General features: G+C 37.0%; 5 protein-coding genes and 1 pseudogene across 11 annotated transcripts; 4 read left to right on the top strand and 2 right to left on the bottom strand.

Annotated features, from left to right (window-relative positions):
- Positions 1 to 2503, top strand: LOC149518590 (pathogen-associated molecular patterns-induced protein A70-like). The gene has a single exon (XM_089763378.1). It carries the CDS (start codon positions 600 to 602, stop codon positions 1569 to 1571), a length of 972 nt encoding a protein of 323 aa, XP_089619504.1. The 5' UTR covers positions 1 to 599; the 3' UTR covers positions 1572 to 2503.
- A 723-nt stretch (positions 2504 to 3226) lies between these two features.
- LOC111286558 (Alkaline phytoceramidase (aPHC)) lies at positions 3227 to 7205 on the top strand. Of its 6 annotated transcripts, none has more exons than XM_089762987.1 (7): positions 3227 to 3530; positions 3637 to 3739; positions 3823 to 3961; positions 4464 to 4585; positions 4697 to 4818; positions 6215 to 6374; positions 6747 to 7205. In XM_089762987.1, exons 1-7 carry the CDS (start codon positions 3377 to 3379, stop codon positions 6772 to 6774), a joined length of 828 nt encoding a protein of 275 aa, XP_089619113.1. In that variant the 5' UTR covers positions 3227 to 3376; the 3' UTR covers positions 6775 to 7205. The 6 variants fall into 6 exon arrangements, with proteins under 6 accessions (XP_089619113.1, XP_089619115.1, XP_089619112.1 ...); XM_089762989.1 differs by having other exon boundaries at positions 6752 to 7205; XM_089762986.1 differs by having other exon boundaries at positions 6215 to 7205.
- A 2047-nt stretch (positions 7206 to 9252) lies between these two features.
- LOC111285704 (NDR1/HIN1-like protein 13) lies at positions 9253 to 10638 on the top strand. Its single transcript, XM_022875273.2, has one exon. It carries the CDS (start codon positions 9429 to 9431, stop codon positions 10263 to 10265), a length of 837 nt encoding a protein of 278 aa, XP_022731008.2. The 5' UTR covers positions 9253 to 9428; the 3' UTR covers positions 10266 to 10638.
- A 3611-nt stretch (positions 10639 to 14249) lies between these two features.
- On the top strand, positions 14250 to 16721 carry LOC111285665 (putative leucine-rich repeat receptor-like protein kinase At1g68400). Its single transcript, XM_022875219.2, has 2 exons — positions 14250 to 15806; positions 15905 to 16721. The coding sequence occupies exons 1-2, from the start codon at positions 14375 to 14377 to the stop codon at positions 16561 to 16563; spliced, it is 2091 nt and encodes a 696-aa protein (XP_022730954.2). The 5' UTR covers positions 14250 to 14374; the 3' UTR covers positions 16564 to 16721.
- Positions 16722 to 20555: 3834 nt separating this feature from the next.
- On the bottom strand, positions 20556 to 22660 carry LOC111285207 (acyl-lipid (9-3)-desaturase-like). Its single transcript, XM_022874523.2, has one exon. The coding sequence runs from the start codon at positions 22327 to 22329 to the stop codon at positions 20986 to 20988; it is 1344 nt and encodes a 447-aa protein (XP_022730258.2). The 5' UTR covers positions 22330 to 22660; the 3' UTR covers positions 20556 to 20985.
- A 2478-nt stretch (positions 22661 to 25138) lies between these two features.
- LOC111285209 (acyl-lipid (9-3)-desaturase pseudogene) lies at positions 25139 to 27333 on the bottom strand (annotated as a pseudogene). Its single transcript, XR_016343167.1, has one exon. The product of XR_016343167.1 is annotated as an acyl-lipid (9-3)-desaturase pseudogene (transcript).
- Positions 27334 to 27836: the final 503 nt, after the last annotated feature.

Consider the following 27836-nt stretch of genomic DNA (forward strand, 5'->3'; position numbering starts at 1 on the left):
ATTTTTTTGAAATAAACATAACCTCAACAAATATTTAGTTCTTTGTTCAACGTACAAGTTGGATAATCAATGGCAAAGACAAAGTACAACTAAAACCCATTTCATCACTTGTTAAAGATAATAATAAGAATATAAATATGAGAAAGTAGTGGTAGTAAAAACAAAATAACAGTAGTGAAATAAATAAATTGTTGAAACGCCGTCGTTTTAAAAGTGAGATGTAAATGCCATCCCTGCCAGCTTCCTTTTAATGAGAGGCAGCCACAGCCTTTACTCACACTCCCACCAAAGCCAGTAACCCCTTTCTTCTCTTTTATCCCTTTCTTACAGATCTATTCACTCCCTAGCCATTGCCCTTCTAAATCCTCTTAAAAAAAAAACCCCTAAATATATATATATATATATATATATATATAAAAACCAAAAATGGAGTCGGTCCTTCCCAAAAATATAAAAACTAAAAGATAAAAGGTGTCTGATATGCAATGGCCTTCACTTGACCCTCCCACTCTCTATCCTTTCCTTGGTGCCCTTGTCTTTCTCTTTTTATTTATTTATTTATTTTTTGTTCTCTTAGCAAGAAAGAAGAAAGCAAAGCCATGTTGCAAGAATCAATGTCGACTGTACCTTCTTCTATCTGGGCTTCCATATTCAGCTGGTTTACTCCTGCTGTTTTCTTCGTGTTCCTCAACCTTACAATTGGTACCATTTATTTTACTTCCAGTTTGGCTTCTAACAAGTCTGTTCGTGCTGATGAAGGGCAAAGACAGGAAGGAGATGAAACCAACCCAAAACTTGTTAGATCTCCATCTGTTTTACAAAGGTTGAAATCTATCAACTGGTATTCTTATAGATCCCAAGAACAAGAACCTGTTACTGCCACTGTCTATGAGAAAGTCCCAGATGTCGCTGGCGATTTCCATTTCTCTTTTCAACAACAAACCACCCTTGAACAAGACCAAAGGCAGCAACAGCTTTACCTTGATAGATCTCCTTCTGTTTTGCAAAGGTTTAAGTCTATTAAGCTCTATAGTTACTTCTCCCCAGAGCAGACCACCTTGCACAAAAATCAAGAAATTTACTCCCATTACACTCCAGAGCAACCTCCTGAGGAAGAATATGAACAAGTACAAGAACCCGAAGAAAAAGAAGAAGAAGAAAACCAAGTAGGGGTAAATCAGGAAGAAGCCAAAGAAGAGGAAGATGAGGGAACCCAAGGTCAAGAGCAAACCCTTGATGAAATATACGGTCAGCTGAAGGATGCTCATGTTAGCAGGACCAAATCCGACACCAAACCAGCAAGTGGGGAGGTACCAACTAAGCTTCCAAGGAAGATGAGGAAATCTGCGAGTGTTAAATCTGCCTTTTCGCATTTGGAGGAAGAGGACATCGTGGAAACTCGACGGCCAGCTACTGTGAGGGAAGGGAAGGCTAAAGCTACGGAGGAAGATGAGGAGGTGGATGCCAAAGCTGATGATTTTATCAACAAGTTTAAGCAGCAGTTGAAGTTGCAAAGGATTGATTCCATCCTGAGGAAAAAGGAGATGGTGAATAGAGGGAGTGGAAGGTGAAGTAAATTTGAAATTTTTCGTGGGGGAAGCTTAGATTTTCAACCCCTTTCGTGGTTAATTTCGGCGTTTAATTATTGGGGTGTAATGTAAGTGGAGATCTACTTCTACTGTTTACGTCTGTTGAACTTTCTGTTCAAAAACATGGCACTGTCATTTTTTTTCCTTTTCCTTTCAATGGCGTTTAGGTTGTTTTGCTCATTCTCCAGGCTTATATCCATTAATTTCCATACCGGTTCATGAGTCATATGATTGTTGCATTGCCATTCCTAGTCATTAGCTTTTTGGTGTTCTCTGGCCTCTGCCAAGTGCTAACAAACAATGTAAGGATATTTTAGTGATTTCAGACAAGACTGAACTGTGAAGCTTGTCTGTTCAACTCTGGAACTGGGAAAAGTGGAAGGAGAAGGAATTGTTTTGCAGCGGAGAGGCAGTGTTACTAAAATGCCCACGTTTGTTGGTTGAAAGAGACAGAAAGGGGGGTCAAGGCGATGGGGCGATTTGGTAAAAGGAGTTTTGTTAAATTTGTTTGTCCACATAATGTTGATCCCATCTATGCAGGTGCTTGGCTGTGCTGCACGTGGGAGATTTTGCTTGGGTACTATGCATTAACACCCAATTCAACGTGCATGTAAAGCAAGGATTTTAATGTAATGGGGAGGGAGTTGCCAATTACCAAATTTTTTCCAAAATGAAGCTTTTATCAAGCCATTAAACACCAGTCAAGTTGAATTTTGGGCATTTGGGATCTTGTTTGTGATTCTTTCTTTATAAGTGACATTAGCTCTTTTTTCATAGCAATATGATCTTGTGCTTCTTTTTGAATGAAAGTGGTTCCATATCATCCACAGCCATCAATCCATTTGCTATGACTACTGACTAGTTTAAGTCATCTTAAGAGATGAAATGACGTCAAATCAACATTAATTGACCCCATATTGTCTTTCACAGTTTTGATTTCAGAGTATCCAACGCCCATTCCCTATCTCCTTTGTTCTTTGGTCATATGAATTGGTTCAGAGAAAGGATCGAGTACCTAGATCTTCTGATGTAATGACATGGAGAAACTAGAAGGTTGCTTGCTCCTTTGGTTAGCCAAGCAATAATAAAGAAGGCTACATCTTATCACAATTCACAAAAATGTCACTTGATAACAATTTTAATGTGTTTGCTTGTCGGTTCAGAAAGGGGCTGATTTTGGAGTAATAGCACTGGAAAATTAACTAGTCAGTTTTGGTTATGACAGAGGTCTAGCAATCATTATGTAATAATAAAAATAAAATAAGCAAAACTGGGAAAAGTGTAAAGTTGTAGAACATGGCAAGTTGGCGGTTCAACATTCTATTTTTTTTCCTCTTTAAGCATAAGAACTCACTGCATGAGAACAAAAAAGGGCTGTTCTAATTGATGTGAAAGCCAAGCCTTTTTCATTTGAACGGCCGACTTGAGGAAAGTTGCCATAAACCACCAGAAATTGCCGAATTGGTCAGCATGAAGAATCAGCATTGGGCCTTCATTTGTATCTATCGAGAAAGGAAAAAAATGGGTTTCCTTGGATCCTATTTTCAGGTCCAAGTAACCTGAAAACAGTATGAAATAAAAAGGCCGAAAAAGCCCAAGTAGGGAGTAACGGAGGACATATGAAACATCGTCTGATGGAATGAAAACAAATGCAAAATCGAACACAACGACAATTGGATTCCCCCAGTAGAGAGCAAGTAACGGAAGAACCAAACACAAGAAAGTAAAACAGAGGAAACAGAGAGGGAAAAGTGAACAGCTTTTCTTTCAAAGAAAAAGAGGAAAGCATGGTTTGGATGGTAAATCAACAGGTAACAAGAGGAAGAAGAACTCGAATATGGGGAGTTACATTTCTTTGTTGGCTTTTCATCATGTTGGTTACTCCTAAAATCCCACTTTCTTATCGGAACCATCTCTACGCTGACATGCGGAATTTCCTAGGTATCCCTTGTTTTAAACCTTTTATTTCTCTGTCATGCTACCTCATTTGATCACGTGCATAACCTGTGGCTTTGTTCCATCTGGGTGTTCTTTGTTTTATCTATAGGAGTTCCTAACACGTTGAATGTGATCACCAATTTCCCTTTTCTGATTGTGGGTGTTCTGGGGTTTGTGCTTTGCCTGGGAGGAGGAAGCTTTTTTAACATAAGGTTCTTTTTCTTATTTTCTTGATGTCTTTAAGTTGAAAAGGTTAAATTTTTGTGATCATTGGGTGAATAACTGACGTTTTCAGACACTGGTTTGGTTACAGATTGAGAGGAGAGGTGTGGGGTTGGGTGCTTTTCTATGGAGCGATTGTAAGTGTGGCTTTTGGTTCAGCTTATTATCATCTTAGGCCTGATGACAATAGAGTAATGTTGGACACCTTGCCGGTTAGCATTGCAAATTTACATATTTATTTATTTAACTTTCATTTTGGATTGTTGTTTCTATGATTTTCAAAGTTTGAATTTTTACTTTCAGTTTTTGATTGTTGTTTCAATTATTCTCTAAGTTTAAATTTTTGGGGAAATGATGTTGGAGGTAGCAACTTTTTCTAAGTGGTGACGGTTAACAGTTTTATTAGAATGTAGAAGCTATGCCCTTAACTCAACTGTTGTGCCTAACACAACTATTTGCCATAGTTGAAAAGATGAACTTTAACATTTTGTTTTATTATTCACTTCTTATATTGCCAATAGCCAAATAGTTGAAATTTCACTGCTTTGTAGCTATTGCTGTGTTTTGATTGAAAAAGAGTCAGAACCTGCAGATGACTGTCCATTCAATTTTATCAATAACCAATGGTCATTTGAAATTTGACTGCCTTATTTCTGTTGACTTGATGTTAATATTAATATATATTGTACTTTTAATTTAATTCACAAATTGCAGATGATGATTGCATATTCCTCACTTTTCTCTAGTTTTATACTTGAAAGACTCGGAGAGAGGATTGGATTGAGCTGCATGTTTTCACTGTTGGTTCTTGCAGTTCTAAGCACAAGTTATGCAAGGTTGGGTTCTTGTTTGAAATTTTCTATTTTATCTCTATTTTTAATTGGTTGAAGCTTGTCACTCAAATTTCAATGTGTTTTGGCTGAATATGACTTGCTAGTTCTTTGCAGAACATTTAATGATCTTCGGTTGTGCATGACATTCCAGTTAATTCCGTGCATAGCTATTCCAATCATGACATTTTTGTTCCCGCCTAAATATACGCACTCAAGATACTGGCTTTGGATATCAGGTATGTCATCTCTCTCTCTCCCTCTCATTCCATTCTATTTATTTAAGAAAAAACACATTCAAGTTCCTATTTTTGGCTTTATGCCTTTGTCTGAGTGGTCCTTTTGTATGTTAGCAACTATGCTAATCAAGTGGAAGGGGTAATAAAGTAAGGACCAACTTATATGATGACAGTGTGCACCAAGGCTCGCATAGAAATCCCACTTAAAGGGAATAATCGTAGGGAAAAAGGGTTAGGAATTTTGGTTTAGTATGTCCATATGTGTATTTGCATATTAGGAGCTGCATGGTATATATGCCTCCTTTGCTGGCGAGTGATTGTCATAACTCAAGCTCTCAATGCATTTACATAGAAAGGATTGTACAATGGGGTTTTCGTTGTGACTTGTGTGGCATTGTCTACTTTGGCCTATAGGTTTCACAATTTTGTCCTCCAAAGGGGGGTCTCATGTTGGCAATGTTGGTCCTCATAAGTCAAGAGAGTTGGCAATGTTTGTCGTCATAAGTTGAGAGACATCCCTCAACTCCACCGAATGGTAGATTCATGATTCTCTTTCTTACACCACCATACCCTTCTTCAGTTGAGGGAATCTGTGTACAGCCATGGATTTCCACAAATGACACTTATGAGTACACTGGGGTTTGTTCCATGGCTCATCTGAGGTGTAGCTCAATTTGGGCTTTGAACCCCATGGTTTTACCAAATATAAGGCACCTACATAGGGAGGGTAGGTCCTCTATAGTCAAAAGACTCAATTTTACTTGAGGCAGGATTCATGGTACCAGAGCAAAGCCGAATGCTAAACAGAAAGATTTGGCCTTTTGATTAAATTGTATAAATATATACCTTAGCTGTTGTATAACCTATTATCTGAATGCATTTGAATTCAAAGTGTTTGTGGTTTTGTGCACATTATGAAGTAGAACAGCAGTCGCAAGAGCAGTCCCTTTGCCCTTCTCCTGATAAATAATTATTTTTACCAAGTAAAACCCTGGTCCAAATTTGATGAAACTCTCAAGGACCATGCAGGTATCATATTAATTTAGGGTTGGGGAAGGGAGAAGGCATTACAGGGCTGTAGGTGTGTGCATTGCAGTGATACTTTTTCTTGTAATTTTTCTCGACTAGATATGGAGAAGGTTCCGGTGTTGGATTTTTTTTATTTATCCATTTCCAAGGCAAATTTGGCTGAGCTTGAAGTGGAAGCCCTTCGTGGAAGATATGGAGTTGTCAAATAATTGTCTTTGCCCCTTTGCATAATTTTCTTTTATCTTTATGGCATTTAACTCTCTCTCCCTCTCTCAGTTTTTGAAAAGCATCAGCAATTCATAGTATTTTCTTTCCTCACTTTCAAGAAAGTTGGCTTACTTAAAAGTCTGAAAACCATCTGATACAGGGGTTTGCATCATAGCCAAAATGGAAGCTCTCGCTGACATGAAAATATACCGTGCAAATAATTATATTATCAGCGGACACTCCTTGGAGCACCTGTGCTCAGCAATTGCCCCCATTCTGGTTACAGTTATGCTCATGCAGAGGAGCAGCAGATATCAGAGGTATTCAAATTTTATGGTTTGGGATGGAAATCATTGGAGGCAATTTAATATTTCATGTAAAAAGGCTTGTCCCAAATCCAAATGTAATGATTGAAATGCATGTTTTTTGGAAGTGTTATTATAAAATTTGCGTGTCTGTTAGGGTTCTCAATGTGTTTCATTTTGTTTCTCCATACTTCTTGACATTGGGTATCCAATCTACTTTTGTGTTAAAAATTATTAGAGTAGAACATCGTCATTTTAACTACAATGTGAGGATCAAGTTCAAGATGTGCTGTTAAATATTTGATCTTTGTATGAATTACATATGCTTGCTGATGACTTGCAGAAAAAGTTTTCTTTTTTCTTACTTGTTAATGGAGCTCATGACAGATTAGGTGAAATCAAAGAATGTCCCTGATGAAGAATCCAAAGTGGATGAAGGCATTGCCAGGGCAACATTTGGAGTGCCTGAGAAATTTTTTATGTTTAGAATCATCAAAAGTGACAAGTGATACAATTACCATTTAGAAGTTGCTGCCAATGAAGAACTTGACAAGATTTCTTCTCCCATGCTTTCTGCATTGCTCTGAATCCTCAAAGAATGAAGGCAAGTGGAATCTTTCAACCATCATACCATTCTAAATTTGCACATGATGGCTTTGTTGTGTTTTGACTGAGTTGTGATGTTGCCTTACCATGTCATTTTGTGGGGGTGAAATCATGGCCATAGTGTAGTGCACATTTTGCTATCATTGTATCTCCTTCTTCCCCTTACTTATAATGTGACATGAATTACACTCACCTAGTGACTGATGATATTGGTAACAGCTTTTGGAGCTATTCTAGGAACTTACTGAACATGTTAATGGCCTACATGTAGCAGTTTGTCAAATCGATCAAAATCTTAATTTTCTGATTCTAGAAACTTGATTCAGAGATGGTTAATCGTCTTTTTGCATAACAGAACCCTATAGCACTCATGGATTGTAACTTTTTCCTGAAAAAGTCATATATGCTCAAATGATCAAAGTTTTCTTTCATAGAAAGAGAATTTCCGCATTTTCATCCTTTTTCTTTTCCTAGTTTCTATGGGGAATGAGGTTGTTGGATGACTGGTTAATCAAAGCAGATTCAAATGAGTAATCACTAGTATGTTCATGAGGGTTTGACGGTGGATGATATCTGGAATGTCAACCTCGTTGTGAATGTCCTTATGATTAATTTCATTAAAAATATATGATCATGGCAATGGGAAATCGACATAAAAAATTTCTTGCCACATGCTTAACATGAAATGTGTTTAGGCGACATGCATACATACATACGCTCCTCATGCAAACTGTTCTTCTTTGGACACAAGTCTTATGTCCATATACCTCGGTTGCTATACTTATATTTATGCCTTAAAATTAAATGATGTAGCTGGAATTATAATTAACTTAGAAATGAAACAATATAAGTAAAAAAAGAAAAAAAATAGTAATTTGGTAGGGAAATCTGAAAGTGAAGCATGAAAGATAGGTTCGATCTTCCTATTGGCTTATTCCCCATTTCTTGACGTACATGTAAAATCAAAGATATGGATGAAATGGCCTTGTCCAACTCCAACCCAACCCCCCCCCCCCCCCTCCAAAAAAAAAAAAAAAAGACTCAAAGTTTACTACAATGTTCATTCAAGTCAAAAAACATGACCCACATGACAAGAATGAAGATAATCATCTTTACCTATTTCATGTCTGAACTAACCCAAGATCAATACATAACATTTCTAATTTTCCAGCTCCTTTGGTTTTTTTTGGTGGTTTTTTATTAAGTATTATATTATTTATGAAGGTCTGCCTGGCTCTTCCCCCCGAAATAATATCCTTGAGATAAAACTGTCACCAAGGAAAGTACAAAATTCATCATTCCATCAATGCAAAATCTTCATAATTATGGCTGTCCCCCCTTTTATTTTATAAAATTAATTACTAGATTAATGTAAAGATCCTCCAATCTCCATTCTTAATTAATGAAGTAATTATTAACCTATTTATTTTTTAAACTTATGATTGGAGTTTCAATTCATATTCTCAATTTTGAAATTGATGTTTAATAACACTGAATTAACAGGTCATTAATTATTGACTTGGGTTTTAAGTTAATGCAACTGGGTTGATTTGGATCATTTACCTACTAATTAAGTTTTCTCTATGCATCAATCTTTTGCATTTGTAACCTTACCTACTACAGAGGCCAGACTCGTCGGTGGCCTTCCTATTTCCTTTATTTGGAACAGGTTTGAGATTTGGTACATCTTTATTTACTTCACTGTTTAGCCGTCTGGTCTTTAAATTCAATGTCTCCAACACTCTTTCTATTGTATTAATTAATATCTGTATTTCCATTTTACTCCACTTTTTTCTTTTTTTTTTTTACTGATTTTTTTATAATATAATGATATACAAATTATAAATATTAAATTTTGAATTTTAAATTTATGAATGTTTCCTTAACAAATCACATTAATGGTCAATGAAATATTCCTTCATTGGTCTATCCTTTTAGACATAATAAAAAACAACTTAAAAAAATTAAAGGAATTTTAATTTGTTCAAATGCACATAAAAATCATTAAAAATCAAGCTTCTTCTCTTCTTCTTAACCTTCCCCCACCCCGCCAAAAAAAATGTTAGAACAAATGTCTAGAGACAGCTAGGGCAATTTCGTGAACCATCAGATCAAACTCCTCTAAACCGTCTGATCTAAAATCTCCAACCACAGAAAAAGTGGACCCCATTTTTCTGATAGTTGGTGATCTAAAAAAAATATAACCAGCGAACGTGTGAGATGTTCCTTTGGACATTGAAGTTTGTAAAGCTAAAATTTTTACAGTCATAAAAAAAAAAAAAAAAAAAGATTCTAAATGTGGTGAGGTGGCAACATCCTCTATTGGGTGGAGAGTAACTCTCCTTTCTCTTCAATTCCTCTCCTCAAATTCACACATTCTCTCTTTGTAAATCTCACCCTTCACTCCCCCTTTCTCTTCCAAAAGCCCTACAACTGGTACTCTGTTTTTTTTTTTTCTAAACCATGTCAGAAAAAGTCTTCCCTTCCTCCAAACCCACTGCCACTGCTGCTCCAACTGCCGCCAACGGCGGCACTGGTGGAGCCGCGGCTACTACAACCGCTACAACCAACGGTGGAACTACAAAATCCCACCTTTATAACCCCACTTCTCGTCCACCATACCGTCCACAACCTCATCACCGTCGTCACCACCATCGTCCACGGCGGAACTATTGTTGCTGCTGTTGTTTCTGGACCATCCTCATAATTCTCATACTTGCGCTTTTAGTTGCAATAACTGGCACTGTCCTTTACGTCCTTTACCGCCCTCACCGTCCCTCTTTTACCCTTGCTTCCCTCCGTATCCACCGTTTAAACCTTACAACCACCGCCGACTCCTCCTCCTCCCATCTCTCAACCCTTTTCAACTTAACCCTTTCTTCCAAAAACCCCAACTCCCATCTTTCCTTCTCTTACGACCCTTTTGTCCTTTCATGCGTATCAAGCAACAGTGATGTTTTTATAGGCAACGGAACCTTGCCAGCTTTCGTCAGTAACACAAAAAATGAGACAACTTTCAGGGGAGTTGTGGTAACGACATCAAGTGATCTAGATGCAGATACAGTCAACAACTTAAGACCGGATCTGAAGAAGAAAAATGGGATCTTGTTGAAAGTTCAGATGGATACTAGAGTGACAGTGCAAATGGGTGGATTGAAGAGCAAGAAAGTTGGGATTAGGTTTATGTGTGATGGGATTGAAGGGGTTGTACCAAAGGGGAAGACACCGTCGGTCGCTAATGTGTCTGGGGCCAAGTGCAAGGTTGATCTCCGGATCAAGATCTGGAAATGGACTTTTTGAGAGCACACTCTCTCAAATCCCAATTGTTTTATTTCCTTATATTTTCCTTATATTTTTTTCTTCACTTTTTCAACTCTTTTGGTTTTTTTTTTAACCTTTTTTTGGGGTTTGCAAAAGATATGGCCAAAAAATGTCATGAAACGATTCAAGAATCAATTCAGGGATTCATTGTTAGTAAATTTAGAGAGGAGAGGCTGAAGTCTCTGAAGAACAAGATGTTGAAATTAGTTTTTTTTTTTTTCTTTTTCTTTTTGAAGATTTTTATATAGTCCTGGTGTTGCAAGTGATTTTGGATTTTCATTTTTATTTCATGAATGCAATGTGATAATACCTTAAGAATTACTATCAATTATATGAAATATTATTTCCACCATCACTGTAACTTTGCTCTACTCATTTTGTTTTCATTGTTGGTTTAGTTTTGCACTGTTTTTTAATCACCATAAAAAAAAATTAAGTAGCCATTACAATCTAATCAAGCAAATGACAAGCTCTTCGTGTTAAAAACTTTTTAAAAAGGTATATGAGTTAATGCTTTTTGGCTCTTTTAGGAGAAAGTGAGAAGCGGCATACAGGGAAAACTGACAAGGGATTTGGCTTTTGCTTTTGGCAGTAAAATAATGTGCTTGGCATTCCCTGACGAAGCAGTCCAATCATATATTACTGAGGTTAAATTTGATGACTTTTTTATGGTTTTAGAATTTACTGAAATCAATGGTTTTTCTCTTGCTTTCCGTGAATCTGAATTCAAACGGTTCCATGCAGAAGAAAGTTAAAAGTACCAGCAGAAAAATCATGGTGTGGCAACTTGCAATCTGCCAGTTACTTGTGTTTCAGTTCCCATAATCCCAATTCCCATTTTTTCAGTTTGACATTGTCGGTAGAGTTTAACCATATATAATTTCTGCTGCGGCAAATGAAGCTGTCAAGCGTCCATCTTTTTTTTTTTTTCTAAATTGATAATTCAAAAATACAAAAAAAATTGTATGTATTAAAATTTAAAATTGAACTAATCACTTGTGTTTTCAAGATTGTTGAATGCATTTTTCTTTTAGAAGGTTATAAAATGAACTAATTGAATTTAGTTTAGAATACAGATGCATCAAATTAAGTTTCTTAAAATCTGTTCTTCAAATTGAGTTAGGTAACAGGATAATCTTTATTCTTTCATATTTCAACTTCAACCCATAGAATTGCAACTTTGTTATTAGGATTGAAACTAAGACCAAAATGATTAGAGCCAAAGGTTTTAGTGAATGCATAGATTGACTGTCTTATGAGTTATGGATATCATTAAAAGTTTTTTTTTTCTTTTTTATTAAGCATAAAAAGGGGCAAGGATGAGACTTATCAATCTTATATACTACTACTATGATTTGATAATTAATGTTTTCAAGTGCATCCCATGATGGCGAAAGGGAGTAAATTCGTGTGCACGTGGTTTCTGTGTGCTATAGGCCTGCTTAGACAGGGGCAGTTGGAATTTTGTCAGATAGTTGCAAACATTTCTTTAAAGAGTTTTGATCACAAGTGCTCAAATCCCACCGAGCTTGACTAGGATTATGAATTTAGACCTTTTGGTTTGTCTTTGGCAAGTTAAAAAGGCGGTTTTAGATCAATAAATTTTACTACTAAGTTGAGTTGTTACCGAGTTGATTGCTTGGAGGGGGAAACACAAGATTCTTACACCCTTTTATTCGGCTAAGCACTAAAAAGAAACTGCAACCCATTGCAACTGACAAAGGGAAGAGAGAGATCGTGTCAACTACTACTCGATTTTTGACAGTCTGGGCCTGTCTCGTGGACCTTCTTGTATTTGGACTGGATTAATATGTAACCAGATTTCAGAATAGTTCAGAGGTGCCAAATCGTTGGTGGCAAGTATCTGCATAGAAAACGTCAGCCGGGCTGTAGAGCTTTCTCTCAGCAGACATGGTGTCATAGTCAGGCTCCGGTGTGTCTGGATCCTATCATAATTGATCTTGAGCTGAATAGCGGATGAGATCTTGTTGTTGGGACAGTAGTTTTGAAGCCATGTGTGAATATTTTAAGCATGAAAACATGTTACTGATATTGTGTATTGATAGTGTAAGCCTTAGCCTCAAGATATGCGAGTAAGTGCGAGTCAATGGACGGGTGCCTTGAAGTTGATTAGTTAGTCGGGTGCCGTCGATTGAAGTCGTGTGTGTGCACCTTCGAGTTGGTTGGTGAAGCAACAAGTGAAATGTTGAAATTATGGTGACTAAGAAGAAAGTCACTGAGTCCCAAGTTGGGTGAAAAAAGGCTCTGAGATAATTGGGAGGAAAAATGTTTCCATTTCAGACATTCTTATGATTACTTATAAGAGTTACTTGTTATGGGTGAAGAAAGGCTCTTACCTTCTTTATAAGGGGACGTTTTGTGTTAGTTCTTCACTATCCCCTCGCTAGCGGGTAAGTGGAGATCTGACTAGTCTTAAATAAGCTACTCCTACGTACATATGGTATCTATATGGGCAATCATCATCAGATCATGAGTGTGTCATGGTGTCTCCTTAGGTCATAGTAAACCCAGAGACGATTAGGGTCGATGGGCTTCTTATCGTGCCATTACCTTGAAACATAAGGTTAGGCGGTAGTATTTGCTATGCTTCTCAGTTTCTCCTTCTTAAGTCGGAATGATTATGAGATGGTGTTTGCATAAGTGAGATACCATCGAGCCTGAGGGATGAGCAGGTTGACAAGCAGATACAATGCTAGATCCTTGTGGTCAATTGGTAGAGGTGTGCTGCAAGCAAGTAGCACACTCGAGCTCCTCAAGACGAGACAAGCATGACATTGAGTGTTCATCATGCATGTGGGTAGTCTGAAATGAGGCTAAGGGTTGTGAGCCTGAGATATGAGTTTGTGAGACGAGATGAGCTTAGTATAGCTTCGGATTGACTACGACCAGCATTTGAGTTGTGTTTTCAGAATCTATGCACGAAATCTTGCGTATGATGCAAGCAAGTATTATATTGGATTCCCATCATGTCAAAATGAGACAATATCACGAGAACTTAAGATGTGTGCCCTTATGAACTAGGTGGGTCGATGCTTGAAATTTTGATGTTTACAGGTAGAGATAGATATTTAGACGTACTTTAAGAATTGTAGACTGATGAGTTGAGGAGAATTGGATTCCTAAGTTTGAGAACGTGCAACCTTACATGATTAGAACCAAAAAAAGACTCATGAATTAGCTGTTTACAGGATCGATATCGAACTGACCATGAAAAAATTAATTCGCGAAAGGTTGAGGTCGATTATGAAAAAGTCTTGATGCTACACAGATACGTGATTTCGATTTAAAGAATGTGCGTCCGTGACACATGGCCTGGCAAATTGTACTATTAGATTGTCTGACCATGATCTGGCAGACAATCTAGAATTGGTCCATAGCCAGCTACCATTGAACCAAATTCAAGGAGAAATCAAGAACAGAAACAGTTGTACTAATATGTTCGGCTGACAAAATTTGCATAGGTGTCCACGACAAAACTTCAGCTCCTTTGCTCACGCATGTTACTCGTGTAATTCAAAGGATGTATCGACTTCAGATTCTAACTTGAGATTTATTCGTGTAATTATTCAACACAAAGCGTTGACTGTGTAAGTTTTGCATGTTGAGAGTAACTTTTGCGTTACTTCAACTACTGAGTGAACTAATACTTGAAATTTTCGACCATTTATGTAAAGTTTCAGTCAGGATTTCTAGCAATATCATACTGCATTTATTTATTTCGTGTCAACTAATATTTTGAAGTCTGAGATGTTTGAGTACACACCTGACCTGAAACAAAAAGTCTTTGGTAGTAAAATTTAGGTTCTTAGATTTCGTTGGGCAAAGGGAACATGATTGGTTGGTGGAAATTTTTTTATCAGAGGTTCTTGTCCGGATGAAAGAAAAAAAACAAAATGGAAAACAAAACAAAAACCCAATCGCACTTACGCTGTCAGCAATTTGCTGGAATCCTCTGGCGTTGTGGACACTACTATTTACGGGGAAGTCTCAATTGCACCATCCCAACGCTAATCCTTTTCTAATGTCTGCTCTTTTCATGCCCTGGCCTAATCTCGTGTTTGGCTTTTATGGCAAGCGCGCGAGTATCACACGCTCCCCTCTCACGTGCCACTTTCCGATTCTCATCAAATATCAACGGCTACTTATCTCTCTCACTCGCTCAATCCCACTATTCTGAGTATTCTCTCCGACTGTTGATTTTTTTTTCCTTTCACTTTTCCGGGAAACTTACAGAGGAAAGGAAAGGAAGCGCAAGAAAAGAAAAAATGTTATTCATAATTTATTTCTTGTTCTTCTCTTTGGGACAATGTAGTGTTGATTTTAACGCATTGTTGTCCTTCAAAAACAGTGTTTTTGACCCTTCAAACTCTCTTTCCTCCTGGGTTAACTCATCAAATCCTTGCTTTGGTTCTTGGTATGGTGTCACATGCAACCCTACTACTCACCGAGTCACAAGACTTGTTCTTGAGAACATGAACCTTTCTGGGTCAACTCAGTCACTTTGTCAGCTTTCTCATCTAAGACTTCTCAGCCTAAAAAACAACCGCCTTTTCTCTTCCACCCCTGTTAACTTCTCTTCATGGCATTACATAAGGCATCTTTACCTCTCTGGAAATCTCCTCACTGGAATATTTCCCACCGGAATATCCACTCTCAGGCGGCTTCACCGGCTCGACCTTTCACACAACAATTTCCACGGCGAAATTCCGATGACCGAGTTGACTCAATTGCCTTACTTGTTAACACTCCGTCTCGAGTCCAACTCGTTCACTGGACCCCTCAACTCAATTGCCTCGTTTTCTGCTATTTTAGACTTTAACGTTTCGGATAACAACCTCTCCGGCGAGATTCCCGCGTGGATGTCTCGTTTCCCTGCCTCTTCCTTCCAAGGAAACAAGGAACTCTGCGGCCTGCCTCTGCCGTCCGATTGTTTTAATCGGACGGCTCTCCCTGCGCCCTTAACACAAAAGATTCATCATCCCGAAAGCAAGCGGTTAAGCAATAGGGTGGTGCTGATGATCATCGCCGTCGATGCGGTGGCGGTTATGGCCGCGCTGGTAACCATCACATGGTGTTGCTGCCGGTACAAGTGTTGCTCTGGTGGAGAGCACAAGGAAGTTCTAGAAACAAAAAGTGGGTCCAAATTGCAAAGGCGAAGTGGGTCCAGAGAACGGGATGTGGAGGCGGAGGAAATGGTGGTGTTCGAAGGGTGCAAGGGTTTTAGAAAAGTGGGAGATTTGTTGAAATCTTCGGCTGAGTTGTTAGGGAAAGGAAGTGTGGGAACCACTTATAAGGTAGTGATGGACGGCGGTGATGTGGTGGTGGTGAAGAGGGTACGGCAGAGGCGAAGGAGGAGGGACCTTAATGGGTGGTTGAGAATACTTGGTGGGCTGAGGCATACTAATATTGTGAGCTTCATTGCATATTATAATTCCAAAGATGAGCTGCTTTTGGTTTATGATATTTTACCAAATGGAAGCTTGCATTCTCTCTTGCATGGTTAGTATTTTGGTCACATTGCAATTGCATGTACTGTTTGAGCAAGTTTTTAAGGTTTTATCTGTAATAAATTCCCTTTGTCTTAATTTGTTTTGCAGGAAACAGGGGACCCGGAAGAACGCCGCTGAGTTGGAGTACGAGGTTAAAGCTAGCTTCAGGGACTGCACGAGGACTAGCTTTTATCCATGGTTACAGCAAAGCCAAGATCTTTCATGGACACCTTACATCATCAAATATCATAGTTGATCGGCAGGGCAATGCCTGTATTTCAGATTGTGGTCTTCGCCAAGTTTTGTATGCACCATCTTTGTCAAACGATGACTACGAAGCCCCGGAGCTCGTGCTTAATAATGGTGAAGAAGGCAACCTCAGAAAGTATACGCAAAAATGCGATGTTTATAGCTTTGGGGTGATCTTATTAGAGATATTGACAGGGAAAATGGTGAGTGGAGAAAGTGGGGTAAGTTTGGTTAAATGGGTTCAAAGCGTGGGAAAAGAAGAGTGGGCGTGGGAGGTGTTTGATTTTGAGATGTTAGGGGATAAGGAGATGGAAGAGGAGATGATGGGTCTAATGCAAGTGGCATTGCTTTGCGTGGCTACATTGCCAAAAGATCGTCCAAAGATGAGCATGGTGCATAGGATGATTGAGGATATTAGGACTAAAGGTGCAAGAAATGGTGGGACGATATGTATTTTGAATGATTTTTCCTCTGATTCTTCTCCAACTCTGTCAGAAAGAACTCTTAGCTTCAAATAGGTAAAAAGCAGCTTTCACGAGACAGACGAGGAAGGAGATAGTCATGATTCAGTCTCTTTTTTCTTTTTGGTGTGTGTGTGATGATATTTGCTTGTGTTATTCTTCTTTGTGAGATTACAAGCATTTGATATGAATATGATATTAGTGCTTTTTTGAAATTTTCACCTGGAGTAATTTTGGTAGAGCTGAAATACTAATTTCAACTTCAAGAGAATCAGCGACCATGTGGGACAAAAGATGGTAAGGTGCTAGTTGTTGCTGAGGCAGAAGATGGTGTCACACCGTGGAGGAACAAGAATCTAAAATCAGATACTTCAAAACATGGAAGAGGGGTCGATCAAATCTTGGCATAACCCCCTCATCTATCCCCCAAAAAGAGTTTAAAAATAAAAGGAAGCAATTCCCTAACTTCTAACATAAAGAAAACGATTTGTAGCCAATGGAATTTCTAATACATCTGCTAAAATTAATATAGTACTACTTATTTAAGAACTTTGCCGGGAGACACAAGAGGGACCTTATTGAGGCCGTGCTGAAATCCTCAAATATTGCTAAAATCTAGAGGCCGACTAGAGAAAATCTGAGAACCAGTTAAAATGGCTGAAAATGAATGCAAAAAGGATTGATGCTGTTTCACATGGTCATGTCGCCTTCAGGCATGCCCAGAAAGCCGATTTTGTCCAATCCTGGTGGTGCCAATAGTATATATGGGTTGGCTTTGGGGTCCAGTGGCTCCCATTTGCATTCTGGCGAAGACGGAAATATGACTCTGCTCCATTCCGACTTCTTCCTAAACCATAGGCCATTGGCTTAATTTGTGGTCCATGTAAATCTTTTAGAGGGATAAATTTTTTTGTCTGCTTTTAGGTTTGTCCCTTTTTATTGAAGTAATTAACAGGACTTAAAAAGGTTTTCTTGCAAAAAAGTAAAACCGGTCTTTGTTTCAACACCAACTCAATTGCAAAATAAAGAAAGAATTAAAAGCAAGAAAAAGTTTTCCTATATGAATCAAATCAAACAAGTAGTTTAGTACAACTTTGACTACGCTTTTAAAACTATTAGCCCCATATGCACAATATGCTTTCTCACCGTATTTACACCATATAGAACGATCGGTACAAAAAATGAACGATGACTATGAGGACAGCAAGGACTACAAAGTGATCTAAACAGTGCTAGTTGCGGATTTTCAAACTCATTTATCCCTGGCCATTTGTGAGAGCAAACAGGGAAGCAGCATCCTTGAGATCATGCTTCTGCTAATGTTGAATTGACCCAAGCTCTTCCTTCGACACAAGTTTGTCACTGAAATAAAACCATGGCTTGGATTGTCAATTGAAGCAGAGCAGTAAATGAGAAAAATGCTTCATTTATTAAGGTATGCATAAAGTAATGGATACACCAACCCTTTAACTAAAAAACCAGGCAGGCCATCAATCTGAATCATGCCAAACTAGGTCCACAGAAATATGCTGTCTTAATACATATTGTTTACACATAAAGAAAGACCTAAGAAAATCTTATTATAATCCACTTTAAACCAAAATAAACATATCCTATTGCATCTGATTTGATCTTCACTCACCATTTACAATTACAGGGGCCTCAAAAAGATTAACATTTTCCTACATGGAAAGACAGTTAGTTAATTAACATCTCCTAGGTGCTTTAATTTTTAACCTGGCTCAATCATTCTTTGCAAAACAGTCCCAAACTAGAGCAGTATGGAAAAAGGAAAAGAAAAAACCTTAGCTTTCACTAAATTCATGGAACATTGCTATGTCATAAATACAGAAGGGAGTACTCTTCTATATATATGTCACAAGATTTTATATTAAATTCAGAAAGATATCCAGGTTGCAAATTTTCTACTCAGATGCTTCTTTCAATTCATACAAGTCGAAAACATAAAGTTTCAATGGTCATTGCAATTAGTTATTATTCTATTCGTAGATTAACAATACTAACAAACTTTACGAAAGATTATGCAACTAAGTACCCTGCAATGAGTTGTTTCTAACACTTAAAGCTCATATCTTCACAATCTTGAATGTAAGGCTGCACCATGTTGCCATTAGAAATTATCAAATAGCCTGATCATGATCATCAACCACTTGAACCATCAACTATCTGCTATTGTCCTAGTAGCCGCCGCCGGGTCTTACAAGCTGTTGGAGCACAAGGTCAAGCTCAAGACTAGTTCCAATCAATCTGTCTTTGCAACTCAGAAATAATGAGGTTACAACCACGGTTTGAAAGATAATGGATTTCATGGCAATGAGAGGGTCAGGGGTTTTCGATGAGTTTGTTGATGTTCCTAATATCAAAAAGTTTGCGGGTGTTGAGGAAATCTTTTCTGGTGATTGCAGGATTTACAAACAGCACAAGGTTGAGATGCGGGCTGTTATTCCCAGTGGACTTTTGCATGTTGGTTGTGGCTGTTCAGTTTTAAGAACATGTATGCATAATTGCAGGAATTTACGCAAAAGAATCGCAAAAAAGAGAAATCATGAAAAAAAAATTAATAGTTGAGAGAACGCAAGAATGAAAAATTGAGGGTCCAACGTCTAAGCTTCAACCGATTTGTTCTGCTGGAGAACAATTACGGACGTATGACTCTACGTGTCATGGATTTTTTTTTTAACGGATTTCAAAATTTGAAGATTATTATGATGATTATATATTTTGGGCTTAATTATCTTATCTCCTTAATTTTCAATTATGAGGGAAATTTACTCTGTTTAGTAGTTGCTTTTGCGGAAATTTATCAATTTTCACTTAGGTAGAAAAGGATTTTGAATGGGGAAATTATTTGATACATTGGAGTTTTTAACTCCATTTATTCGGTGACACGTCTTATTTTTTAAACTTAACTTTTTTATTTTTTAAATATATACAAAAAGATTTTTTTTTTTTTGAGAATTTATTTGATACATTGTAAGTAAAATATTTTAACTTCAGTCGGGTTATTAATTATGAATAATACTTAATTTTTATTATTTAATTAATAATTAATTATAAAAAAAGTTAAAAGATAAAATAGTTTTTAAAACTTATTTCAACTATATTCTTTGAACTAACAAATATATTAATAATAATTCTTTCTCTATTTCATTTAGTTAAAAACCAAACTTTATAATATATATTCTATTTTATTATTTTTATTTTTTATTCTCACAAAAAACCTATTCCATTTTCTTTCTATTTCATTCCGCGAACCGCATGTGCCAATAGTATTTTTTTTATCATGGTATGTATTGGATTGCAATTTGCAAATGGTCTAAGTATCATGTGAGCCTATATATTTCCAAGTGTGGAAGGGAATAACTGCTAATACATGCCTAGCCTTCAACCTAACTATAACTATAGTTTGGTTACAGCTGTTTCAAGAACCAAGCCAAGTATTACCGAGTATCCATTGTGAAAATAGCCTGCTTGAGATCCCTTTGGTTGTTTATTCTACTGTCCAAAAACTCTCCCATCACTCCAATGTAAACCACTGCTCACAGTCACAGATGTTAGATGTCTGTTGAAGGGTGGAGGATTGGGTTGGGTTTGGGTCATCTCTACCACTGATCAGTAATCACTCATCTAACAGTGTTTTTCCCTGGCTCCTGTCAAGGCTTCGGGGCCCTCCTTTTTGGCAACTAAACTCATGTGGCTCATTGCATGTAGAGGAGCCAGGTTGGCAACTAAAGAGAAGGGGTCCTCATTTTAGGCTGGCAATGCTGGTTTCAAGGTCGAATTGTCCAAAATAAATTGTCCGTTTATTGATGGAAAATGCAAATCAGAACTTGCCAGTTGGGAAAATTAGGCTGAATGATACAACAATTGACAACCAGTGAGAGGAAAACTTTTATGCAGCAAACAGAATTGAAAGGCATTTTTGGGTTAGTCTGATTGAATAATAAGGATCTGCAATCTGCCTGTTGAAACAAAAACCATCAGATTATGAAGAGTGAAAATGTATCAGGAAATGCAACAAGAGAGAATTGTCCGGAAAAGGACAGATCTTCACAATTCCAAATTGACTTAAAAACCATCAAATGCTACAATCATAGAGAAAATAACATAGCCCCATAAAAGTATACTATCAAAAGAAACAACAAAATTAAATGCAATATTTTACATCCAACTAATGTACTGGCAGTACTTTCGAGCATGAACGGAGGAAAATTTTTATCAGCCTACAGGAATCAGTAAGCAACTTTTAAGACCTAGTCATAAAAATAAAAGCTCTATCATAAACATGCAGCTCAACTATAAATAATTGAAGCCTACAAGCAATGACAAAGATGATTATTATTCCATTGAAACCAAGGATAAGCACCCTCTGAATTGAAATGAAGTTATTATACCCAGTTCATGGCAGGAGAAAATAACTCCAGCAACAAAACTTAGGAGAGCAGCACATTTTTCATCTCACCCATGAGTATTAACTGCTTCCCAGACTAAGTTCTTTGGAATTGGGTTGCTGAGATCCCTAGCCTGCAAGGCTGCTGATCGAAGAGTTCCAATCGTCAGTGCATTTGCCTTCCAAAATGATGCACTATTGTATCGTAAATTGTGTTTCTTGCATAGCTCCTTAACGAATGGAGAAATTTTCCTGAGATGGCACCGAGGCATCCTTGGAAACAAATGGTGCTCAATCTGGAACTGCAAACCACCATGAAACCAATCCATCCAGGATGAGCACAATATATCAAGTGTCCCATCAGTTTGCTTCTCAAACCAATCGTTTCCACTAGGCGGCCCAACATAAACACTCGATGAGAAATGGTTTAAACAGAACTGAATGTGTTGAATTCCAGTAACAACAAAGCTGGCAACCACAAACATCACTCTCTCACCCCAATTAGGCAAGCAAGAAACAAGTAGAGGATACCAAGTCCAGAAAACAAGAAGCCCCAAAATCTCCTGACCCCTATTTGGTACCTTCCTCTTAGAAAACAACAATACGAAGGATTGTGCAAATAGATTAATCCTAGCAAAACACATTACAGGATAAAATGTCCAATGCTGGTAACTAACCAAGAACCTAGCAACAGAATCAAAATTCATCTTCCTTTCATAGAAATAAGATGTAAGCGAATTAAAAAGCTTTGAAGATACCGCGAATAAAGGCATGTGCTGAAGATCTGGATCGAAATCAAGACTATTACAAGCAATGTGATGAGCATTATGGTTCCATTTCCACCAACCAATACTGATCCCTGCAAGGCAATTCCCAGTAAGGATCTGAGCAAATCTGTTGAATTTTCTGCTAGACATAACCTGGTAATGGCCAGAATCATGTCCCATCCACCCACTCTGAATCCACAAGAACCCCATTAACCCGCCAGAACAGAGATGCACCCATGCGCTGTTACAGCATAAAACACCATAAACACTGACCCAAAAAAACAATGCTATGAAGCAAAGTGAAAAGCATGTTCCATGTCCTTTCTTTTCGAAAAGACCCATCTTTGAAAACTCGGCAGCAAGTTTTCTGTAATCCTTGGATACCTCCGAGACAGAGTAATCTTTTAGATAGTACCCAGTAAAGAACTTGTCAAGATATTGCCAAGCTAAGCCTGGATGAAAGGCTACAAACGCATCGGTGGCATCTTGGCCAGCCAGATTCAGCAATGGAAGCGCCCCTCCAGGGTGGTCGTGACTCCATTCCGTGACATCATAGATCTTGCCATGTATAGCGATCCACAGATCTCCTGGTTTTTTGTGGTTTTCAAGCTCTGCTTTGGAAATGTACCTCCTTGACTCTGCCATTTGATGCAAGAACCAAGCAACCAAAAAAGGGATCTGACTTTTAGCGTTTCTCTTCCTTCCAGGAGAGTGAAAGGAAGAGGCCTTGTAGTTGTGAAACGATTATGGCATGAGAAAAAAAAAAGGCCTTTTTAGGGCTGAGGTTCTCTTCCAATGTACAAATGAATGAAAAGTTCTCAGCTTTATGTCTGGTTTTTTGCTTTGCCTTTGCCTTTAGGGTTGTGATGGAGAAATAAAGCGAGGTGATATCATAATATATGGTAGGAAAGGGAAGGGTTGGGTGTATACAGACAAGCAAATTGAAGAAGCGCCACAGAATAGTTTAAACAATAAAAAGCTGATAAAACCTTGAGGGGTAAGAAACTAAAATATCTTGGGCTTAGGTGGGCAAGAAATTATTACTCTTTCTGTCAACCTCGCTGTTAATATTTGATACACAGTTTTGCATCTATTCTTTTGCTTCTACTTTATGTTAGTATCTATGGCAATGTGCGTTTCTTTTTGGTTTCTTTGTTCTATGATTTCTCGGGAAAAAAAGAGAGAAAAAAAAAACTTTTAATTAAATGGTGGTATATTTGTTTTGAGATTTTCAAATCATCGTTGAAACTTTCCCTAAACTTTTAATTAATGGTATCCAATATCATTATAATTATTAATTAACTGATTTCAAATTTCAAGATATTTTTTACACTAAATTGCAATTTGTCATCCATTGTTTGTTTCTTTCATTCAACGAAACATTTTTGGTGAGTGAATTAAGCATATTAATGGTGCAGTTTGTATTGTACGCGAAAAAATAAATCCTAATTAATACACAAAACCGAAAATTAATTGCGGGGCTTTTGGCAATTAATTAATAACTTTGAGGTTGTTGGGGGTTATTTGGTTGGCTAATTAAAAATTTTTTGAAAATAAATTTATAATCTATATTTAATCCATTAATTTTTAAGCTTATTTTTTACAAATTTATAACATTAAAAAATTTAACTGACATACATACCATTTAAATTAATATTTAACCATTAAAATTTTTAAAAACTTAGTTGTGATAAACCCTTACATTTCTTGCTATCAAACAACCTAGTCGTTTGCATTAGAATATGGTACTTGCTATCCACATACTACTAACATTTTTAATGACTTATTATGAGTAATTTGTGGATATTTTTAACGAAAGTGAGATATTTTTTTTATAGTGTTTGTCCCAAGAACTTGATGTTTATTCCAATATTCTTCAATGATTTAATTTTGGATTTAATTGTTGATAATGACATGAAATTGGAGCTTATAAACCTCCATGTTAAATTTTTTTTAAGTTATTCTCAAATTTTGGAACAAATATCATTTTGATGTCTAAATTAAAAAAAAAGAAAACTTTAGAATTATTTTTTGAAGTTTAAGAATCAAATTGATATACTTCAAAGTTTACAGATCTTATTTACTCATCCTTTCTAAGTGGATTCCATAAAAAAAAAAAAAAAAACCATTTTCAAGTGGAATAGTGTTATTGTGTTCTCATTCTTACATGATTTAGAAGACAACAAGAGAGAAAAGCAAGGGGAGGAGATATTTCATAATTACTACTTCATTTCATGATTGAAAAATAAATTCATTCATTTTTTATTTCAAAATAAAAATAATGTATATAATAATTTGTACATTTGATTTAACGATAAACACATGATACGTGAGTAATTATGATTAATATGTAGCTAAAAAAATGATGATTAACTTCAGTTGGGTTATTAATTATGAATAATACTTAATTTTTATTATTTAATTAATAATTAATTATAAAAAGTTAATAATTACTTTTTAATAAAAAAATATTATTTATTTTATTTCTATAAATAAATTATAATTAATTTAATATAAAAAGATAAAATAGTTTTTTAAACTTATTTCAACTATATCCTTTGAACTAACAAATATATTAATAATAATTATTTCTCTATTCCATTTAGTTAAACCAAACTTTATAATATATATTCTATTTTGTTATTGTTATTTTTTATTCTCACAAAAACCTATTCCATTTTCTTTCTATTTCATTCCGTGAACCGCATGTGCCAATAGTATCATTTATCATGGTATTTATTGGACTGCAAATGGTCCAAGTATCACGTGAGCCTATATGTTTCCAAGTGTGGAAGAGAATAACTGCTACTACATGCCTAGCCTTCAACCTAACTATGATTATGGTTAGGTTACAGCTGTTTCAAGAACCAAGCCAAGCATTACCGAGTATCCATTGTGAAAATAGCCTGCTTGAGATCCCTTTTGTTGTTTATTCTACTGTCCAAAAACTCTCCCATCACTCCAATGTAAACCACTGCTCACAGTCACAGATGTGAGATGTCTGTTGAAGGGTGGAGGATTGGGTTTGGGTCCTCTCTACCACCAATTAGTAATCACTCATCTAACAGTGTTTTTCCCTGGCTCCTGTCAAGGCTTCAGAGCCCTCCTTTTTGGCAACTAAACTCATGTGGCTCATTGCATTTAGAGGAGCCAGGTTGGCAACTAAAGAGAAGGGGTCCTCATTCTAGGCTGGCAATGCTGGTTTCAAGGTCGAATTGTCCAAAATAAATTGTCTGTTTATTGATGGAAAAAGCAAATCAGAACTTGCCAGGTGGGAAAATTAGGTTGAATGATACAACAATTGACAACCAGTAAGAGGAAAACCTTTTTAGAGCAAACAAATTTGAAAGGCATTTTAGTCTGATTGAATAATAAGGATCTGCAATCTGCCTGTCGAAACAAAAACCATCAGCATTATGAAGAGAAAAAATGTATCAGGAAATGCAACAAGAGAGAATTGTCCGGAAAAGGACAGATCTTCAAATTCCAAATTGACCTAAAAACCATCAAATGTTACATCCATACAAAATCTCAAACAATCATAGAGAAAAGAACATAGCCCCATAAAAGTATACTATCAAAAGAAACAACAAAATTAAATGCAATATTTTACATCCAACTAATGTACTGGCAGTTACTTAAGAGCATGAACAGAGGAAAATTTTTATCAGCCTACAGGAATCAGTAAGCAACTTTTAAGATCTAGTCATAAAAGCTCTATCATAAACATGCAGCTCAACTATAAATAATTGAAGCCTACAAGCAATGACAAAGATGATTATTATTCCATTGAAACCAAGGATAAGCACCCTCTGAATTGAAATGAAGTTATTATACCCAGTTCATGGCAGGACAAAATAACTCCAGCAACAAAACTTAGAGAGCAGCACATTTTTCATCTCACCCATGAGTATTAACTGCTTCCCAGACTAAGTTCTTTGGAATTGGGTTGGTGAGATCCCTAGCCTGCAATGCTGCTGATCGAAGAGTTCCAATCGTCATTGCGTTTGCCTTCCAAAATGATGCACTATTGTATAGTAAATTGTGTTTCTTGCATAGCTCCTTAACGAATGGGGAAATTTTCCTGAGATGGCACCGAGGCATCCTTGGAAACAAATGGTGCTCAATCTGGAACTGCAAACCACCATGAAACCAATCCATCCAGGATGAGCACAATATATCAAGTGTCCCATCAGTTTGCTTCTCAAACCAATCGTTTCCACTAGGCGGCCCAACATAAACACTGGATGAGAAATGGTTTAAACAGAACTGAATGTGTTGAATTCCAGTAACAACAAAGCTGGCAACCACAAACATCAATCTCTCACCCCAATTAGGCAAGCAAGAAACAAGTAGAGGATACCAAGTCCAGAAAACAAGAAGCCCCAAAATCTCCTGACCCCTATTTGGTACCTTCCTCTTAGAAAACAACAATACGAAGGATTGTGCAAATAGATTAATCCTAGCAAAACACATTACAGGATAAAATGTCCAATGCTGGTAACTAACCAAGAACCTAGCAACAGAATCAAAATTCATCTTCCTTTCATAGAAATAAGATGTAAGCGAATTAAAAAGCTTTGAAGATACCGCGAATAAAGGCATGTGCTGAAGATCTGGATCGAAATCAAGACTATTACAAGCAATGTGATGAGCATTATGGTTCCATTTCCACCAACCAATACTGATCCCTGCAAGGCAATTCCCAGTAAGGATCTGAGCAAATCTGTTGAATTTTCTGCTAGACATAACCTGGTAATGGCCAGAATCATGTCCCATCCACCCACTCTGAATCCACAAGAACCCCATTAACCCGCCAGAACAGAGATGCACCCATGCGCTGTTACAGCATAAAACACCATAAACACTGACCCAAAAAAACAATGCTATGAAGCAAAGTGAAAAGCATGTTCCATGTCCTTTCTCTTCGAAAAGACCCATCTTTGAAAACTCGGCAGCAAGTTTTCTGTAATCCTTGGATACCTCCGAGACAGAGTAATCTTTTAGATAGTACCCAGTAAAGAACTTGTCAAGATATTGCCAAGCTAAGCCTGGATGAAAGGCTACAAACGCATCGGTGGCATCTTGGCCAGCCAGATTCAGCAATGGAAGTGCCCCTCCAGGGTGGTCGTGACTCCATTCCGTGACATCATAGATCTTGCCATGTATAGCGATCCACAGATCTCCTGGTTTTTTGTGGTTTTCAAGCTCTGCTTTGGAAATGCACCTCCTTGACTCCGCCATTTGATGCAAGAACCAAGCAACCAAAAAAGGGATCCGATTTTTAGTGTTTCTCTTCCTTCCAGGAGAGTGAAATGAAGAGGCCTTGTAGTTGTGAAACGATTATGGCATGAGAAAAAAAAAAGGCCTTTTTAGGGCTGAGATTCTCTTCCAATGTACGAATGAATGAAAAGTTCTCAGCTTTATGTCTGGTTTTTTGCTTTGCCTTTGCCTTTGCCTTTAGGGTTGTGACGGAGAAACGAAGCGAGGTGATATCATATCATAATATATAGTACGAAAAGAGCAGGGTTGGGTGCGTACAGACAAGCAAATTGAAGAAGCGCCACAGAATAGTTTAAACAATAAAAAGCTGATAAAACCTTAAGAGCTAAGAAACTAAAATATCTTGGGCTTGAGTGGGCGATAAATTATTACTCCTTCTGTCAACCTTGCTTTTAATATTTAATGGACAGTTTTGCATCTATTCTTTTGTTTCTACTTTCTCTCAGCACCTATGGCTATGTGCCTGTCTTTGTTCTATGATTTGTCGGGAAAAAAAAGTGAGAAAAAACAAAAAACTTTAAATTAAACGGTGGTATATTTTTTTTAAGATTTTCAAATCATTGTTGAAACTTTCCCTAAACTTTTAATTAACGGTCTCCTATATCATTATAATTATTAATTAACTGATTTCAAATTTCAAGATATTTTTAACACTAAATTGCAATTTGTCATCCATTGTTTGTTTCTTTCATTCAACGAAACATTTTTGGCGAGTGAATTAGCATATTAATGGTGCAGTTTGAATTGTACGCGAAAAAATGAATCCTAATTAATACACAAAACTGAAAATTAATTGCGGGGGTTTTGGCAATTCATTAATAACTTTGAGGTTGTTGGGGGTTATTTGGTTGGCTAATTAAAAATTTGTT

This window comes from Durio zibethinus, chromosome 6 (genome assembly GCF_047325235.1).
Source record: "Durio zibethinus cultivar Kanyao isolate XHJ-2024 chromosome 6, ASM4732523v1, whole genome shotgun sequence".
NCBI lineage: Eukaryota > Viridiplantae > Streptophyta > Magnoliopsida > Malvales > Malvaceae > Durio > Durio zibethinus.